Genomic DNA, 19,652 nt, shown 5'->3' with positions numbered 1-19,652 from the left:
TTTGTTCTATTCTGATACCATACTGCTGTGGGAAAGGATGTTACAAGTCATATCTGTCTTGTCATTTTCTCCATTAACTGCTAATCCAAAAGTTTGGATAGGATTGGAAAGGTGCGGAGGAAGAAGCTTAATGAGCATCTTGGATGTGATTCTTACCTCTAACATTTTTTTGCCATATTTAAGGCAAGTTGTATAGTTATCCTGAGGAAACCGAGCAGGGGCAGCCTTCTGACATCACGCTCCAAGCTAACTTCATTCAAGCTAGAGCTAACACTTAGCACAGGTTGGTTGTGCAATCTGCTGAGCGTTTGCTTCACCTTAACCACACACGTGCTTGACCAACACACCCACATGCATCATTATGGTGGAAGGAGGGCCAAGGTTGAGTGTATATGGTAAAGTGCTTTGCCTATAAACTGCATGGCTGCTTCTGCTACCCCGCATGTAGTTAATGTGCACTTTCTCAATCTCCTAAGCATATCCCTTTTTCTCCTTTAAAATGCTTGAGCAGATTTTGTAAAAAAAAACTCTTACCTATTTCACTAATGTGTAGTTGAAATAATATTGTACTGCTTAACAAAAGTCAGCAGAAGGGATACTGTTTTGAATTGCATGCAGCATGTAATGTCTAACTCTTGTTTGGTAGTTGTGTGGAAAATGTAGATCTCTGCTGTTAATCAACACAATCTTGAAAAAGAAAATCTTGTTTTCTGCATGTCCATACTTCCTGCAGGAGCCTGATCAAAACCTGCCACAGAAACAGCTGGAAGATCAGAAACGGGTATGTAGATCTGCATAAGCTCACCTCAGACCAAGGAATAGCTGAGACCTCCTTTTGGAAAGAAAGTCTTTGTTACGGATTCTGAAATGGACTGTCTGCTTTAGGAGATAATAGCCATGATCCATAACACCATATGTTAATGTGATTTTAATTCTATATTGGGGTGGAGGGACACAAAATGCTTGAAGCAGGGTAAAGTATTGTGTGTAAACTATTTAGAAAGGGAATTGTGTTCCCAAAATACATAATTATTTTCCAGTAATGCAGGCCTTAAAGGCATGGCAGTGGTTTGATATCTCTTTGAGAAATTTATGTGAATGTATAAATCACTTTGTGTGGACCATGGGACAAAATATTTAACAGTTTTTGTTGAAAAGTGAGATTCTCTGTCAAAATCCTAATCCTGTGTTCTGTGTTTTTGGAATGATCAGTTTTTGCATTTCATTGGGGAGTGGAGAAAGGAGGAAGCTAAATGAAGAGAGATTGAGACTAGGCTTGGATTATCATTGTGTAGGAGGACTTTTTTTTCGTCCTGAGCTTTCTGCAGATGATGAAATCCTTTATGAAACAGCTTATTTACACTTGGTTTCTCATGACTTCATATTTGTAAATTGTGCTCTGTGGTTACTTCAAGAAATAGTGAATGTTGAGGCTGTGATGCTACACTTTGGAAAGGCCTCACTTGATGGTTGAGAATCACACAAAATGCAGAGGAAACTCAGCAGGTCAGGCAGCTTGTATGAAATGAATAAACAGTTGACGTTTTGGGTCGAGACCCTTCGTCAGGACTGGAAAGGAAGGGGGAAGATGCAAAAATAAGAAGGTGGAGGGGGGAGAAGAGAACAAGCTAGAATATAAGGTGAAGCCAGGTGTGTGGGGAAGGGGGACAAAGTAAGAAGTTGGGTGGTGATAAGTGGAAAAGCGAAGAGCTGGAGAAGGAGGAATATAGTAGGAGAGAAGAGTAGACCATAGGAGGAAGGGAAGGATGAGGGGCACCAGGAAGGAATTGAAATGGTTAGCCACCAGGAAATATCAATGTTTTGCAGATGGAGCTGAAGGGAATGGTGAAAGGAATTGAAATGGTTGGCCGACCATTTCAATTCTTATCCCCATTCCTTTCTTTGCATTATGGTCCATGGCCTCCTTTCCTGCCATGATGAGGCCACGCTCAGGATGGAGGAGCAACATCTCATATTCCACTTGGGTAGCCTCCAACCTGATGGCATGAACATTGATTTCTCCACCTGGTAATTATCTCCTTCCCCCTTCTCTCTTCTTCGCTCCCCCGGTGCCACTCATCCTTACCTTTCTGCCATAGGCCACTCTTGTCTCCTTTCATATTCCTTCTCTAGCCCTTTGCCATTTCCACTTATCTTCCAGCATCTAACTTGATCCTGTCTTCCTCCACACATCTGGCTTCACTTATCACCTTCTCGCTTATCCTTGTTTACTCCTTCCTCCCTCTTCCCTCCCACTTTCTTATTTTGGAATCTTCCCACTTCATTTTCAGTCCCAATGAAGGTTCTCGGTCTGAAACATTAACTGTTTATTCATTTCTATAGATGCTGCCTGACCTGCTGAGTTCCTCCAACATTTGTGTGTGTGTGTTGCTGTGGGTTTCCAGCATCTGCAGGATCTCTTGTGTTTTTGATTGTTGAGAATGTTTTATTTTACACCTGGATTTCCAAACATATAGTTGTTTTTAAAAACTGCAGAAATGAAATGATAAATGAGCCCATTGCGAGCTATTGGCTCTGTATGTTTTTCCCCCTGATTGTGTGAAAGGTTGCAGATTGTTTTTTTCTGATTTGTAATTCACTAACCTGGTTTTGGATCTCTTCTTTAATATTTTGAAGAAATGGTAATGAAAATATTGCGGAGGTGCAGTTATTTCTTCAGCTAATGACTCTGAAGCTGTCACTCAGTGAATTCAATGTAATCCACATTAATCCCCTAGATGTGATAATGGGAGTGAAGTCACGCTGAAATTGAAAGACTGTTTGTAATGTTTGGATCGCATTCAAAATGGAATTCCTGCTTTTGCCTATTTCCTTTTAGCGTTATTGACTACTTAAAGCTACCAACTTCAAGGTTCTTGCGCCCAAGATAACTGGATAATTAAAATTTAGTAGAGTTGCTGACTCACCAGTTTTTATTTGTTTATTGAATAATTAATTTGGTTGTATTTATCATAGGTTTTTTGGTTTGCCATTTGTCAAGTGATATAGACGTATTGCAGGCACCACACTGAAGATTCCGCTCATTGTGGATTTGGGTTTATTGTTGGACTGTAGGTTTCCAAGAAGTGACACTTTTTGGCAGGGAAACAGAAATTGGCTGTTAACGTGTTAGGATTATCAGCCACTTAAACTGTACAGCTGAGAAATGATCATCTGATTTGTAATATACTCACATCAAGTAAATTAGTGACTTCATGGTGTTTATGGTGTTGATTCACTTTTTAATCTCCATTTATTCAATTGGATGTTTTCAAATGTGCTGCTGTTTTCAAAAGGAAATGCATCTCCTGTTATCAAAATTGGAACATGATCTGAATTTTGTATTATTCAAACAAAACTATGATTTAAACATGTGTCTTCTATTTTAGCTGTTTTCTCACAAAGCATAATCATGAAGTAACAACAATTTATTTTGCAAACTGTAAAAAAAAAACACGATTAGCTCACATTTTGGAAGCAGGAATTACTGATAAATGCCTAAACCAAACCTTAGAGCAAAAGGAAAAAAAGGAGAAAATCTGCAGATGCTGGAAATCTGAACAACAAACAAAATGCTGGAGGAAGTCAGCAGGAACAAGAGAGTTTACTTTTTTTTTTGCGCTGTTGAGAGAACTTACTTCCAGGCTGTGAAAATGTTGGATCAATTTTCAACTTGGTTATGGACATTGGGTGTTTGTTCTGTTTTCACTCTCTTGTAGTTGAGTTTCATGATTATATTTCTCCTCTCAGATTTTAAAGAATATTTTACTCTGTTCATTTGAGAATTAGTGGGCTTCTTTAAATGCTCTAAGAAGGCCTTCTACACAATGGGTACAGAACATTGAAGCAGGAGTAGGATATTCAGCTTGCTCCACCACTGGTTATCAGTATTTAGTATATGGACAATTTAGCTGCTTAATCAGTTTTATGTTTAGATATGTCTCACAGAAAATTTTGGAAATTATGTTGTTTTCCTAGGGCCATTAATTTGTTAGGTCATAGTGTTGAATAAAGTCATTTGATGGGAGCCTCAATTCTCTCTCATCTTCTTTTCCAAGCAAGTCGGTGAACATCAAAGTGGCAGTCTTTTCCAAGGTCTTAAAGTCCTCAGTGTAATTCTGATTGCTGAGCTGGCTTCCTCGTTTCTGTTACTCTTTTGTTACATTATCAGTTTTACACCTGAGAGACCAAAGGTCATGGAATAATATAGGGTTGAAATTTAGATCAAGTTTTGCTGTTAGTTCTCACAGCACAGTTCACAAGCTCAGACTTAACTGATGTAAACTTTAGAGTCTCTGGTTAAAATGAGCTGGGTATGTAGTTAATCCTAGGAAATTCCAAGCTGGTATTGCTCAGTGTCAGATCCCATGGTGCATGTACTTGTAGCAGTCAACAGATAAATAGTTGCTGATCATTTGTCACTGGAATTTATTATAAAGCCATGTTAAATTCATTTGCGTAACAGAATGAAGCTTGAAGAGTGAGTGTGGCTGTGTCTCTTTTTAAATTAAACTCCTGACTGAGCAATTAAATTAGGGAAGTTTGTTCTTGTGGGCATTTCATTAGCACAGTTTTCTTGATGATACTTAGATGTATTTTGCACTACTTCACTTAATTTGCCAATTAAAACCAAACGTCATTGGCCAATGTAAGTTGGACTAAAACTCCCTGCCTTATAATTCAAATAGAAATAGTAAGAAATGAGGAAGCATTATAACTTGGCTTCCATTGGTGCAGGCTCACTCGAGTGACACGATCTCATCATTTACCTAGTCAGATCTTCTGATTTTAAGATTTTGCCAATGGTGCACAAAACTTGCTACTTAACGGGCAGGAATCTGACATGCCTTTCACACAGCTCAGTTAGAAATGCAGGTCTGCTGTGTCGGGTCCTTGAACTCAAGTGGCCCAAAAGCTGTCACACTTCGATTGCAATAGGAAGAAACACCTGTGGCACAAATAGCAAGAGCAAGTTGATTGGGGTTCAATTCCTGCTGCTGCCTGTAAGGAGTTTGTATATTTTCATGACTATATGGTTTTCCCGTGTTCCAATTTCCTCCCACATTCCAAAGACGTGCGGGTTTGTGAGGTGTGGGCGTGCTGTGGTGGCACGGAAGCACAACAGCACTTGTGGGCTCCCCCCCAGTACGTCCTTGGACTATGTTGGGCATTGATGCAAGCAATGCATTTCACTATGTTGTGACAAATAAAGCTCATCTTTTTAATGAATGAAGTAAAAATCTCAGAGGTCTTCCTTACTGCCACTCTTGCAACCTTTTTGCAAATTCCAGTAGGAACAAATAGTTATCTAATCTTGGTTATTAGTTTGGTCTTTCATGGTTGCATTGGCCGGGAAGGATAGCTTCCCATTGATAAGAGTTGTAAGGGTGACTTGCATTTAGATTTCATCAAGAGTCAAATGTTCCATGATGTGGAATCATTTCAAACAATCTTAATTTTTTTGTTTGCTTTTAAACTCCTGCAACTTAAAGCTTTCCTAACGATCTGTTTTGCCTTATTAAGGGTGAAGCTCTAAGGCAAATATTGGTCAATCGTTATCATGGCAATGTCAGATCGGTAGGTAGAAGAGACAGCCTGACAAATTTCCACAATGGTCCACTGTCAGCAGGAGGCATCAACAAGTCTCTTGAACGTGGTAAGATATTTCCTTTTGCTACTCTCTCATTATGTTACATTACAAGTCTTGCAGGTTATTTGCATCAGTGCAGTACTGATGCACCATGGATCAGACATTATACGTGGAGAGCAAAATTAAGCTATGTGTCTCAGGTCGCCAACCTCATGCTAATGTTATAAAATAATGGCGAAGAACAACAAAAGGATAAAGAGGAGAGACCTGTTAAGATGTGCCGAGAAGCAATGATTAATCTGTGAAATGGATGATTGGTGATTCCAAGTCTGTGACAATTTATGAATGGGCCTCAGGGTTGTGAGGAAATGTTCTGCCACATAAAAGCAGTCTGATTAGATTCCTGATTGCATGTGTGGCAGGATGTTGACTTTCAGTTTATTGATTTTCCTGTGTGAGGTGCCCATGCAAGTTGTGCTTTTATGAATACAGAGAATATGTGCAGGTAACTTTTGAAGTCATCTGTTGCTGAACTTAAGCTGATTCCCCTGACTTGGTCCAGTTTGTACAATTTCTTGGTACCTCTGCCTAGCTGTTCAGCAATGCAGGAAGGGCATGGAATTGCAAACGTAAACTAAATAACTTCTCAATAATGGAAGAGATTCTGAACACAGTTCAGTTTGTGTGTGTTTGGAACCTCCTTCAGACCTAACTTCTGAGGATCTTTGCATTGTATGTTTCATTCACCTCATCACTGCTCCCACTATGTGAGTTTACTGACAAACATGTAAGAATTGCCACTGAAAATCAAATAAAATGTTTCTGCTGAAGTTGACTCATGCCCTAGAATTGGTTTTTCTTCGGTGTCTGGAGTCCTTCAGTGCAGCCTTCTCTTGCAGATATAGGAGATTATAGTTGATTAGTAGGACCTAGAACTTGAAGCATGGTGTATAGTCCAACAAGGATTTGTTATCAACGTCTGCAGATATAGCATATTTAATGGACCTATTTTCAGTACTGATTATTGCCAGCACCCTGTCACCTAATTGAATGTAGCCTGATACCTTTATGGTGGCTGAAATAACATCAGATGTCTCGCTGTTGGCTTTGCATATGTGCTCCACATTGCCAAACCCACGCTGGAGTCTGCAGCTTGGTTTACCTCTGAGAACTCCTGCACATTTTTAAAATCACCACAGGGAATATCTGCCTCGATTATAAATGTCACAATTTTCTTCACTGTCCTAAAGCTCTGGTATGGATCTCCATGTAATTAGGAAAGACCAAGGATGGATTCAACAGATCTGCTCTGCCAGTAATGAGCAGCTGTCAGAGTTCAGGTTACCAGGGGAGTTTGAAGAGCCTTACTAATAGGATACAAAAATAACTGCAGTAATTTAAGCTGGTGCTGCAGCAGAGAGGCAGCCCATGTAGTGCCTGTGTTTATGCTCTACACAAGTACCATTCGCTCTATGATTTGTAGCCCTTCTAGTTCTTCCTCACACACTTATCTGGCTTTCCCCTAAATTAATCTATAGTGTTGATCTCAGCGGACGCATTAAAGAGGACACCTTCCAAGTTGGTTTTGTACTTCAGTTCCTTGTATTTTAGCTGGGAAGCTGTTCAGTGATCCCTCAGGATAAAGTTAAGTGCAGTGGCCATAATTGGAAATGTGATCCAAATTAATTATACAAATTAGCTTGAAGTGATCATCAATAGTTATAATTACATCAGTAAAATCTGACTTTAAGAGGAATTGTGCTTCATTGTCATTCCTGAACATAATATCCCTGATGGAGCATGCCTTTATTCCATGGGAAAGCAGCTATCATATGAGGAGGATGTATATGATTATCATTTGCTCCAAGACACAACATCTAAATGCCCCGATCACTTATTGCTGCCCCTGCAAGTGTTCTAAACCAATACACCTACTGATCAGTAGCACAGTGGGTGCTATTAAATCCACCAATGCTTGCTTTTAATTGTTTGGAGGACTTTGGGGTGTTCCAGTGTAGCAACTGGACTCATTTAGGATCTGTAAAAGGGAACTAGCTGTGCGGCACTACAAAGGCAAAAGTGTTGAACATGTCACACTAAAAGTGCATTTTTATTTCCTGGCCTTTATTGTGTTCCATCATTTTCAAGGACCCCCTCCACGCAGGGCATGCTCTCTCCTCATTGCTGCTATCAGGAAGGAGGTACAGGAGCTTCAAGTCCCACACCATGAAGTTCAGGATATTACCCCTCAATCATTAGGCTCCTGAACCAGAGGGGATACACTCACCCTGACGCTGAACTGATTCCACAATTTTTGAACTCACTCATGGACTCAACAACTCATGTTCTCAATATTTATTGCTTAATCATTATTAGTTCTTTTTTTTGAATTTGCAAAGTTTATCTTTTGCACTTTGGTTGTTTGCCTACCTTTGCAGTTTTTCATTAACTCTGTTGTGTTTCATTGCATTTGCTCTGAATGCTCGCAAGAAAATGCATCTCAGGGTTGTATATGTGACATGTACTTTGATAATAAATTTGATCTTGATCTTAAATTTTGGAGTTGCCTACTGGATGGTAATCATTATGCCATACAAAAAAAAACAAATGACATAATTGCTGTTCACGAATAACTTAAAAACAAGAGATTCTGCAGATGCAGAAAACCAGAGCAACACACAAAATACTGCAGGAACTCAGCATCTATGGAGAGGAACTAGCGGTCAACATTTCTGTCCAAGACCCTTTATTGTGAATAAATTACAACAGTAATGTCTTACACCTCAACCAGGTTCATCTAGTTGGAGCGAGTGGACATTGTCAAAGTTATTACTGAGTCAGAACTGAAAATAATACCCTTCATACTCCCAATGTGATCTCATTATACACTTTGCCACTTGGGCAAGTTCCCTTGTAAGTCTGTCACAGGGCCTTTGGAAGACTGGGCAGCTTTATTAGAGGAAAACTTGTGATAATAAACCACCTAAAATATTTGCATCGAATTTTAGGCAATATTTATGAAAGGCTGCATTTTGGTAAACGTGGCATTCAAAGTATGAGTTAGTATGATTGGATAATTTCCCTGCCAATCAAGCTTGTTGACAGCAAGTCAGTGAGGGACCAAGTTAAGCAAAGTAAATAGCCTGTGTGCAGCTATTCTCCAATAACTGCTCTCAATTGAGTCTGCTGTAATTTCCTAAACAAATTGATCCCTTTGCTCTTCATATTGTATTCTTTATAGAACTGCAATATCTTTTTTCCCGTGAACCAGTTGCACTATGTTTAAATAATTGGCTGACACAGCTGTAAAAGGTAATTGGCTTATGGAATAACTGGCACATTCTCCGTGACTTGAACTCCAGGATGGAGAGCACACGTTTGTGAATGACTCAGCTTGTGGGTGTTTGCAAACCATGGGGGAGATGGTAAAAGACTTTGAGGTCACATGGAGTCAACAAGACTGATGAGATTCAGTGTGAGGTGACAGAAAGGAAGAAAAGTATGTGCTAAACGAGTTGAGAAAGAATTACATCTGGAGATGCTGTGCATAAACGTTGGAAAATGCAGAAAGCACATGGGAATGTGAATTTAATAAAAGTGGTGTGGAGTTAAATATTTCTTGCATATAGGTGTGGCCTCAGTAGGAGTTTTGTCCAGTTCAGGACTCTCGTGTTCATAACCAGAGAAGATTTACTCATATAGCTGAAGGATTGAGGGATTGCAGGGATACGGGTGGGTTGAAAACCCTCTGGGTAAAGCCAGGAACAGATGTTCAAGGGATGTATGTAGAGTGTGTGGAGAGAACTGATCCAGTGGCTGTTGTGTGTCTAACAGGAGGCTGCAGGTTTAAGGTAGTTGGTAAGAGAACCGCAGGCAGCATGTGGAGGTGGGGGTGCGGGTGGTGGGAAATGCTTTATTCAATAAGTGGTTAAGATTTGGAATCCCCTGTCTGGCTGTGGAGGATGTTGGTTCAATATTTGCCTTCAATAAGGGATTGAATAAATATTTGAGGAAGAAAATATGCACTAATATAGTGAAACCACAAGCAAGCAAGTGGACGTGACTGGATTGTAGCGACCAGAGGGGCTGATTGACCTCTCCTTTTCTGTACGATGTTTACAATACCATGAAATGCTCCGCAAAGGGAAACTTAAAGTGGATGTATAGAATGATACTCTCCTTCCGGTCTATTACACAGGAGGCCAATGATTGACTGCATCTCGTTTAACATTTGCCTGGTGCATCACATGTACTGCATTCTCAGTCAGTTCCTCTGAGGAATGTGGAAGAGAACTGATTTGTTCAAATACACACTTGGACAAGAAGCCAAAAAGTAGGACTGTGGGGAGAATGCCTGCACGTTAGATATATTCCCTGATGTTAGCACATCTGGCCACTTGCAGTACCAATCAAAAGGATGGGGTAAAGTTTACGCAGCAATTTTCTCTCAATTTTGATCCAAGGGAACTAATTCCTAGCATAACCAACGTGCAGTCAGCCCATGCTGGACTCCCATTTGCATTGCTGAGATATTTTTGCACAGACGCACTGATTAAATACCAATCAACTAGTTCCGTGAAGATGATTGGCATTGGTTCAAGAGCACTTTCATGTGAAAATATTAGGCAGTTCACTTATTCTGTCGTCTTTGAAGTCATGCTAATGTGTAGGCATAAGCTGAAGGATTTATTTGTAGGTGAGATCCAGTGGGAGGGCTGCACAAGAATTAAAGCTGGGAATTTGTGCCACGTTCTTGATAACTATGATCGTACTAGTCATCTGCCTCTGTGTTCCAACTATTATTTAATGTAACCAGTCTTCACTTATGCACCAATCTTATGTAAAACCACTGATTTTGATAGGTCTAAAATAGTTGGCTGCTGCCGCTTGAAATTGTAATTGGTCACTATCAGATCATCCCTTGAATAATTTCAATAGAAAAATTGCTAGTCACTAACTGGGTGGCTGAACTTTCCCAAAGCTGATTTTGTTGATGTTCCGTGTTCTTCCACAGGGCAGTATAAAAAAAACTGCAAGAACTCTGCACCCATGGTGGAATAAACACTAGAACCCCACTATAATTGCTCACATGTCTTATTATTTTTGGTGTTTCTGTTTTTAAACTGTATTTCCAAATAATGTTCCTACTTGCTGGAAGGAAGGGAAGACCATAATATATAGGGATGAAATTAGGCCATTCAGTCCATAGAATCTGCTTTGCCATTCAATCATGGCTGATCTTTTTTTCTTCAAGCCATTATCCTGCCTCCTTCCCATAATCATAATCCCCTTGCAAATAAAAAATGTATTAAGCAGTGCCTTAAATGCACCCAATAACTTGGCTTCCACAGCCCTCTGTGGCAATGAATTCAACAGATTCACTACTCTCTGGCTGAAGAGATTCCCCCTTTTAGGATATCCTTTCATTCTGAGGCTGTGCCCTCAAATCCGAGACTCTATTAATGGAAGCATCCTTTCAGCTTCCACTCTATCCAGGCCTTTTAGTATCTGCTAGATTTCAATGAGCTCTCCCCTCAGACATCAAAAGAGTCACCACAAATCAGCTCTACAACCTTGTACTTCCAAAGCAATGCTGGCAATTCAGCTTTCCAGAGATTTTCGTCTTAGGATTACCTTATAAACATTGATTTTCCTGTTGGCTATGGATAGCAAATCCTCAATTGTATTCTAAAGCTGCAGTTCTGCAGTCCAGAATTGGATGCCCAACTCTTTGCAGTTTCCCAATATTGTGTGGGCATTGGACCTGCTGAGGCTGTACCAGGTTAACCTCTCATACTTTCAGTGTTCTCCTTTGGATGATTGGGGAGAATGGCTGCCAACAGAGAGGTGGAGATAATTTCAAATGATTCATATTTTTAATTAACCAAATTAAGCAGATTAATTGTTTGTTTAGTTTTTTAAATGTTAATAGTGTGATTCATTCTCAAGTTCTTGAATCTTTTGAATCATCTCAAGCATTTCAACTGCAGCTGATTTTAGCTGGGATAAGGCTTTGATGACAAAACATTTCAGTGTGCAGGGCTAGCTTTTCACAGCTGGGGAATCCAATTACTGTTTAATTTCACCAGAAGTCCCCACAGTGCAGCTTGACCAGACACACAACTATTGTTGCTACAGCAACAGGTCAGAGGCTGGGTGGGTATCCTACCATGAGTGACTCCCCTTCTGATGATTCAAAGCCCTTCCAGAATTTGCAAGGAATGAGTCAGGAGTGTGATGGATTATTCATTATTGGAGTCCGTTCAGGACAAAGCTTGATTGGCAACCTATCCATGGCCATAATCATTCACTTTCTTCAACACCAGCACACGGTGGCTGCGATGTGTATCGCCTCTGAAATCCACAGTTGTGTTCATCTGGACTTCATGGGCAGCACCTCACAAACCTGTGACCTCCACCACGGATAACTCCCCCTCAGAGCCTCGCACGGTCCTGACATGGAAGTAAATCACCAATCCTCTGGAGGCATCGGGTTGAAAATGCCTCTCAACAGTGAGAGGAACTTCTCTGGTAGAGTAGAGGTTGAAGAATGTGGTTCATCACCACCTAGATGGTATAAGGATGTGTAATAATTATTGGCTGTGCTATTGATGCTGATTTCCTGAGAAATGAATAAAAATTGAAGATCTGGCTTTCCCCTTGTTTTTTTTTTTGATTGGGAGGCAATCTGATAAAGTTTATTCGGGAAGTAGAGAGGCACGGTAGTGTAGTGGTTAGCACAATGCTTTACAGTACAGGTGACCTAGGTTCAATTCCCATTACTGCCTATAAGGAGTCTGTATGTTCTGCCTATGATGGCATGAGTTTCCTCTCGGTGCTCCAGTTTCCTCCCATGGTCCAAAGGCATACAGGTACATTGTCCCATGATTAGGCTCAGATTAAGTTGGGAATTGCTGGGTGGCATGGCTCAATCAGTTGGAAGGGTCTATTCTGCACTGTATCTCAAATAAATAAATGAACACAAATTATTGGAGTAATGCAAAGAAACTATTTTCCTTGGGTAGGAAAATAATGAATGTGGGGCCACAATATTAAGCAATGTTAAAGTTGGAGGAGACCATCCTAGAACAAATACAGGAAGCACTCTCCAAGCATTAAAACAGCAGATGCCATTCCATTTGCTTTCCACTCCACTTTGGAATGTCTGGACAGCAAAGATGCAAAGTTCAGGATGTTCTTTATTGACTACAGCTCGACTTTCAGTACTATCATCCCCTCAAAACTAATCAATAAACTTCAAGGCCTGAGCCTCAGTACCTCCTTGTGCAATCGGATGCTTAATTTCCTCATTTGCAGACCCCAGTCAGTTTGGATAGGGAACAACATTTTCTCCACAATCTCCATCAGCACAGGTGCACCACAAGGCTGTGTGTTTAGCCCCTGCTCTAGTCGCTTTATGGTTATGACTGTGGGGCTATGTACAGCTCCAAAGCCATATTTAAGTTGCTGACAGCACCACTGTGTTTGGCCAAATCAAAGGTGGTGACAAATTAAGCATATAGGAGGGAGATTGAAAATCTGGTCAAGTGGTGCCACAACAACAGCCTCTCACTCAACGTCAGCAAAACCAAAGAGTTGATTATTGACCGCAGGATGTAGAACTTGGGGGTTCATGAGCCAGTGCTCATTTAAGAATTGGGGGTGAAGAGGGGCATTAACTTTAAATTCTTTGGCATTGTTATATCAGAGGATCTGTCTAGGGACCAACATATAAATGCAGTTTCAAAGAAAGCATGGCAGCACCACTACTTTCTTAGAAGTTTGCACAGATTTGGCACATCATCTAAAACTTTGACAGAGCTCTATAGGTGCACAGCAAAGGATATCCTGAATGGTTACTTCATGGCCTGGTATGGAAACACCAGTACCCAAGAACAAAAAAACCTACAGGAAATGGTGAAGAGAGCTTAGTTCTTCACAGGAAAAGCACTCTTCACCTTTGAGCATCTCTACAAAGAGCACTGCCACAATAAAGTAGCACACATCATCAATGACCCCACGAACAAGGCCATGCTACCATCAGGAAGCAGGTACGGGGGCCTTTGGACTCACACCATCAGGTATAGGAATAGTTATTACTCTTCAGCAAAAGATTCCTGAATTAGCTCCTGGACATCTTCACTCACAGCAACACTGAACTGGTCATTGAACGCAACCTTTGGATTCACTTTCAAGGACTTTATAACTCGTGTTCTCAGTATTATTTGATACTATTATTATTTTATTATATTTACGGTTTCTTTTTTGCATTGATTGCTTGCCAGTCTTTAATTGTGTGCAGTCTTTCATTGATTCTATGTACTTTGTTCTACTGTTCTACAAGAAAGTGAATCTCACAGTAGTATCTGGTGACATAGACTTTGATAATAAATTTACTTTAAACCTAGACTTAAATGAAAGTTTCTAGCACTCTTCCCTGTGCCAATCTACTGATTTACCACACCCTTTTCAGAATCCATAATGTGCAATGAGAGGCTGTTTGTTTGATTGAAATTACCTTTAACAACACTCAAAATGGTGCAGCCTTGCCTAGGGCAATCAAGTGCACAATTGGCTCTCCAAAAGCCATCTACAGTAAACCATTTCTCCCCATCAGTTTCTACCATATGCCTGCTACATGCTCTGTTTAGAAGAAATATTGCAATAATTAAGCATCTTCCAAGCTTATAGATTGTTTTATTTACAACAAGGGCAGCAGGTGCTTGCGGATGCCACCATCTCCAGGTTACTCTTCAAGTTGAATGCCATGTTGACAAATATATCAAATGCTTTAATCTTGCTTGAGTCATAATCCTGGAACTTTATCCCTAGCATACGCATATCACAGGGACTGCAGCAGTTCAAGGAACCAGCTGTTTAGGGGCAGTAACTAATGGGCTTGTTTTGCTTCTGTCTGTGTACAAATAATAAGCTGAAACCCAATCAAGACATCACTTCTGGTGATGTGGTGTATTTGAAACAACCTCTTGCAAATGCTGCAGATTGCACTGGAAGATTTTGTTTGTTTCTACACACACGCATACCCAAGAATTACAGGGATATTCTGCCTGCAGAATTTTGAACTGCATATTGAATGGCACATTAGTTCAAAATGCAAACTTTAATTCAAAACAACAAATGATTCAGTAATTAAAGTTCTGGAAATATTTCAACTTTCATATTGCTTCAGCAGGGTTTTATCTAAGTGCCATCTAGTCATTGACCAAATTAATCTTTTTTCCTCTATTTTTTAAAATTAAAGATCCTTTGAAGTTAGTTGAGCTTCTTGTATACTGTTCTTATTTCACTTCTTCCCCCACCCCAATTACATTCCAGACATTTTGCATCCTTGGCTGACCCATGCAGTTTTTTTCTACAATGGGACAAAAACTGCTCAAAAGACAAGTTTCATGTTAAAATTTAATCTGCAACATAGTTCATGTATTAATATAGATTAATAAGTTGCAGAGGAGATTTACAAGGATGTTGCCTGGATTGGTGAGCATGCCTTATGAGAATAGGTTGAGTGAACTCGGCCTTCTCTCCTTGGAGTGACGGAGGATGAGAGGTGACCTGATAGAGGTGTATAAGATATTGAGAGGCATTGATCGTGTGGATAGTCAGAGGCCTTTTCCCAGGGCTGAAATGGCTAGCATGAGAGGACATTGTTTTAAGGTGCTTGGAAGTAGGTACAGAGGAGATGTCAGGGGTAAGTTTTTTTTAATATGCAGTGAGTGATGAGTGTGTGGAATGGGCTGCCGGCAGCGGTGGAGGAGGTGGAAATGATATGGTTTTTTAAGAGACTCCTGGATGGATATATGGAGCTTAAAAAAAATAGAGGGCTACGGGTAAGCCTAGGTAGTTCTAAAGTACGGACATCTTTGGCACAGCTTTGTGGCCGAAGGGCCTGTATTGTGCTGTAGGTTTTCTTTGTTTCTAACTAGTGTAATGAGCCAGTCTCTGTTGTTATCGGAACAAAAGGTGGGAAATCATCAGTTCACTTATGGTTTATGGAAACTTATTCTTTAGATCTGGCCTGTACTGACCTTAGTCATTTGGTCCCTCAAAGAGCTCCTGTAGGCCTTCCAGTCAGATAGGTTATAACCCTCCCCAATGCTTGTACCCTGAGAACTGTATCTACCTCTATATCAACTAATGTTCCTCTGGCCTGCTTGAATCATGATTTACCATTTATCATTCTGACTTTGTAGTCAATTCCAGCACTGAATGATTGAAAGAATAATAACAATCCAGGTTTAAGCCAATACTTTCTTATTTTCTGTTTGATATAAAATGAGACTATTTGGCCCACTGAGTTTATACCAGTTCTCAGAACAATCCCTTTCTCTTACTAATTTTCTCTGTCAGCTGTCGTCTTTATATTCCCATCAATTCTCAACTACTACACTGGAGCAATATACTGGACAGGTAATGTACCAAGTCGTGCAGCTTTGGATTCTCGAAGGAAGCTAGACTTCCTTGGGAAAGTGCCCTCACTCAGGAGGGAGAAGATGCAGGTCCACAGTGATGACACGGATGCCTGGATTGAATCAGGCAAGCTGAAGCTGGAAGGCAGTAGCCCTACTAACCGCTCCACAGCCTGGGGGCAGATAATTGGAAACGTCTGTGTTGACACTCAGTGGATATATCTTGATGTGTGGAGCTCCTTTCCCTGTTTGATGAGTGAGGTAATCTCTCTTCTATTGCAGGACAACTCGGCTTCAGTTGTTGACTGACCTGTATAGGCAACTGAATGTAATGAATGAAAACTGAACATGGAGCTGATGGTGCCTATAAGCCTTATCCATTATAATAATTTGTGATTATCATTGCAAAATACAATTCTTAATCATCCTGCAAATGCTTTCAGCTCAGTGACCCTCTTCCCCCCTCACCCCCCCCCATTACTGGGACATGCTGTCGTCTTGTTACGACATCAGAAAGGACGTAACACGAGCCTGAAGAGAAACACTTAATAGTTTAGGAACAGCTTCTTCTCCTCCACCATCAGATTTCTGAACGGACAGTGAGCCAACACATGAATGCTACCTCACTGTTTTGACTCTCTTGTTACACTATTTCTTACTGTAATTTATAGTATATTACAATCTATATCTGCTGCAAAACAACAAATATCACTGCATACATCAGTGATAACAAACCTGATTCTGAGGATAATCTAATGGGGGTTTTGAAACTGCCAAAGGATGTTATTGAGCGACTGGAAAGACAGCATTTCCCCTGGGGGGATTCTGAATTGGGAATGGAACAAACGGGTAACTGATGGGTGTTATCAGGAAACATTGCTCCATACAGTGGTATGAACACCTCGATCATTCTCCACAAAGAGGGTGTGAATTGCTGAAGCTGGCAGGAACACGAGCAGAAAAATGACAACCAAAAAAAATCTTTACTCATTTTTAGCTGAGGCTTCATTCCACAATCCCAAAAATCAATGAAAACTGGTGTACAAAGGTATGGTTAAGAGCTGGAGACTGCATCCACTGAGCTTGAACGGTGTGGGGGGTTTGCTGGTCATGTTGATTAAGATATTGGATTGCAGTTTCTGTTGTGTTTGATCCTCTAAGTTATCTTTGGAACAAAATAACCATAAATCTGGTTTTCCAAGTTCAAAATAAATTTATTATCTAAGTACATACTGTATATGTCACAATATACTTCACTGAGATTAATTTTCATGCAGTCATTCACAGTAGAACAACAATATTATAGAATCTATGGAAAATGACAGAAAAAAGACTGACAAAGACCAATGTGCAAAAGGCAAACTACAAATATTTTTAATAAACAATAATAATAAATAATAACACTGAGAACGTGATTTGCTGAGTCCTCGAAAGTGAGTCTGTAGGTTGTAGAACCAGTTCATTGTGAAGTTTTCCACATTGGTTTACAAACCCTTTGGTTGAAGATGATAACTGTTCTTAATGCTGTGAGACCTAAGCGAGCAAGAAGAAGAGGGCTTTCCTAATCCCGCTGTCACTGAGCAAGCCCACCGACACAATTGGAAATGGATCCTGGTGGCTTTCAGTGGATGCACAATGTACAAAAGGTCTGTTAAACTCGTCTGAGGAAATTAACTCCCATACTTGAATAGATTGGAATTTTGGAGGCAAAATACAGGGCATAGCAACTACATTGATTTCACAAGTGGTCAGAAGCAAAAATTCCTCTGTAGGTTCAATCAGGTTCTTTTGTGATCAGCCTTGCAATTGGCTTGAGGTTTTATAGTTCTTGATGTGAATCTCTCCAGCATATTATCAGATGAGCCTTGTTATGATGAGAAGTGCACACACACTGATACCCACTGCCTTCTTTGCATTACTTGCATGCATAATAATACTATGACATCCACCTCACCTTCTGAGAGACATGAGACGACAGACACTGGCACCTGGAGCAAAAATAGTGAACTTCCAGAAGAACTCAGCATATCAAGCAGCATCTGTGGAGGCTGAGGGATGGCCAGTGTTTCAGGTTGAGAATGCATTAGGACTGAGTGTAGGGGGAAGATAGATTACTTTTCCTTTATCTTATGCTCTGATACAGTATCTCAACCTGGCACATTTAACATGGCAAAATGATCCCTAGTGATTCACAGGTGATATATTGAACAAAAAGAATTGATGATCAGATGACCAGAAGCTTGGTCAGAGCTTGGTTTTGAGAAGTGTCATCAAGAGGGGAAAGAAGTAGAAATGTGAAATGACTTTAAAGGAAATATTAATGCAAATTTTGGAGAAATTGCATTCTGAGATGCTCAACCATCCGCCATCATACTTGTGAATGGACAAAGGATCAAACCATGAACACCACCTCACTATTATTGCTGTCTTTGTGCAGTGGCACTGTACTGCTGCCAGCAAAGCAAAAAGTTTCATGACATATCTAAGGGATATTAAACCTGATTCTGATAGAGGGTCCCAGATCGACGGGTGTGGTTATCTGTGTTTTAGGGCTGAATGAAGTCAGAGAGTAGGGGTTGTGGGAACGCCAAACATTTTTGTTCCACTGGATTTTGTTGTGCAAAAGGTCAATTTATTGTGTCAGTTTAATGAGCCTGTCATATATGTTTCAGGAGGCGGGGGTGGACCTGGCACGTTGAGTCGAGGTGAGATGAGTCTTGCTGAAGTACAGTGTCACTTGGATAAGGAAGGAGCATCTGACCTTGTTATAGACCTCATAATGAATGCGACCAGTGACCGAGTCTTCCATGAAAGTATATTACTTGCAATTGCTCTGTTGGAAGGAGGCAATACTACAATTCAGGTAAGTACATTGGTGAACTGTGCCTTTGTTATTCACCCAAAAGTCAATTGTACCATATGAATGTCAGACAACCGTCTTACTTATTTTTAGTTTTGCTTTCAAACGAGAACATGAGAAATTGAACCAGAAGCAGGACATATTTCCCTTCCCAGCTGCTATGCTGTTCAAGTTCATACCTCATTGTCTTCCTCAGCACCACTCTCTTGCACTAACCCCACATTCTTGAAGATCCATATGGAATATACTTAGTGACTGAATCTCCATAGCAGTGATGTGCAGAGAATTCCAAAGATTCCTCCATCCACCAAGAAATTTCTTCCTATCTCAGTCCTAGATGATTAGCCCCTTACTTTGAGACTAGTCCCTGGTTGTAGGTACAAACCCATAAGAAATCAAGAGATTGTCTATTGTTATTCAGAAAACTCACAAGTAAAGTCCTCTCCTATTAGGACAACCTCCTCATTCATCAGCCTGCACATTCCAGGGAATCAGCCTGGTAAGTCTTGGGTTGCACAATCCTTCAGATAAGAAGCCAAGATTTGAGCACAAATTTCAGATGCAGTCTGATCAAAGCTATAACTATATAACCATATAACAATTACAGCACAGAAATGGGCCATCTCGGCCCTTCTAGTCCGTGCCAAACGCTTACTCTTACCTAGTCCCACCGACCTGCACTCAGCCCATAACCCTCCATTCCTTTCCTATCCATATACCTATCCAATTTTTTTGAAATGACAATATTGAACCTGCCTCTACCACTTCTACTGGA

General features: G+C 40.4%; 1 protein-coding gene across 9 annotated transcripts in view; it reads left to right on the top strand.

The window, feature by feature from the left end:
* The window catches only part of itpr1b (inositol 1,4,5-trisphosphate receptor, type 1b), a 532,858-nt gene that overhangs the window by 289,421 nt on the left and 223,785 nt on the right, over positions 1 to 19,652 (top strand). For 6 of the 9 annotated variants that reach the window (XM_073072453.1, XM_073072457.1, XM_073072455.1 and 3 more), the window contains 3 exons: positions 734 to 781; positions 5,524 to 5,656; positions 18,690 to 18,880. In XM_073072453.1, coding sequence (XP_072928554.1) covers positions 734 to 781; positions 5,524 to 5,656; positions 18,690 to 18,880 — 372 coding nt within the window. The remainder of the gene's footprint in view (positions 1 to 733; positions 782 to 5,523; positions 5,657 to 18,689; positions 18,881 to 19,652) is intronic. The other 3 variants (XM_073072460.1, XM_073072461.1, XM_073072459.1) reach the window with 1 other exon arrangement.

The sequence above is a fragment of the Hemitrygon akajei genome, chromosome 19, assembly GCF_048418815.1.
Source record: "Hemitrygon akajei chromosome 19, sHemAka1.3, whole genome shotgun sequence".
Lineage (NCBI taxonomy): Eukaryota > Metazoa > Chordata > Chondrichthyes > Myliobatiformes > Dasyatidae > Hemitrygon > Hemitrygon akajei.
Note: the sequence above shows the minus strand (reverse complement) of the source record. Positions and strands in the feature narration are given on the sequence as shown.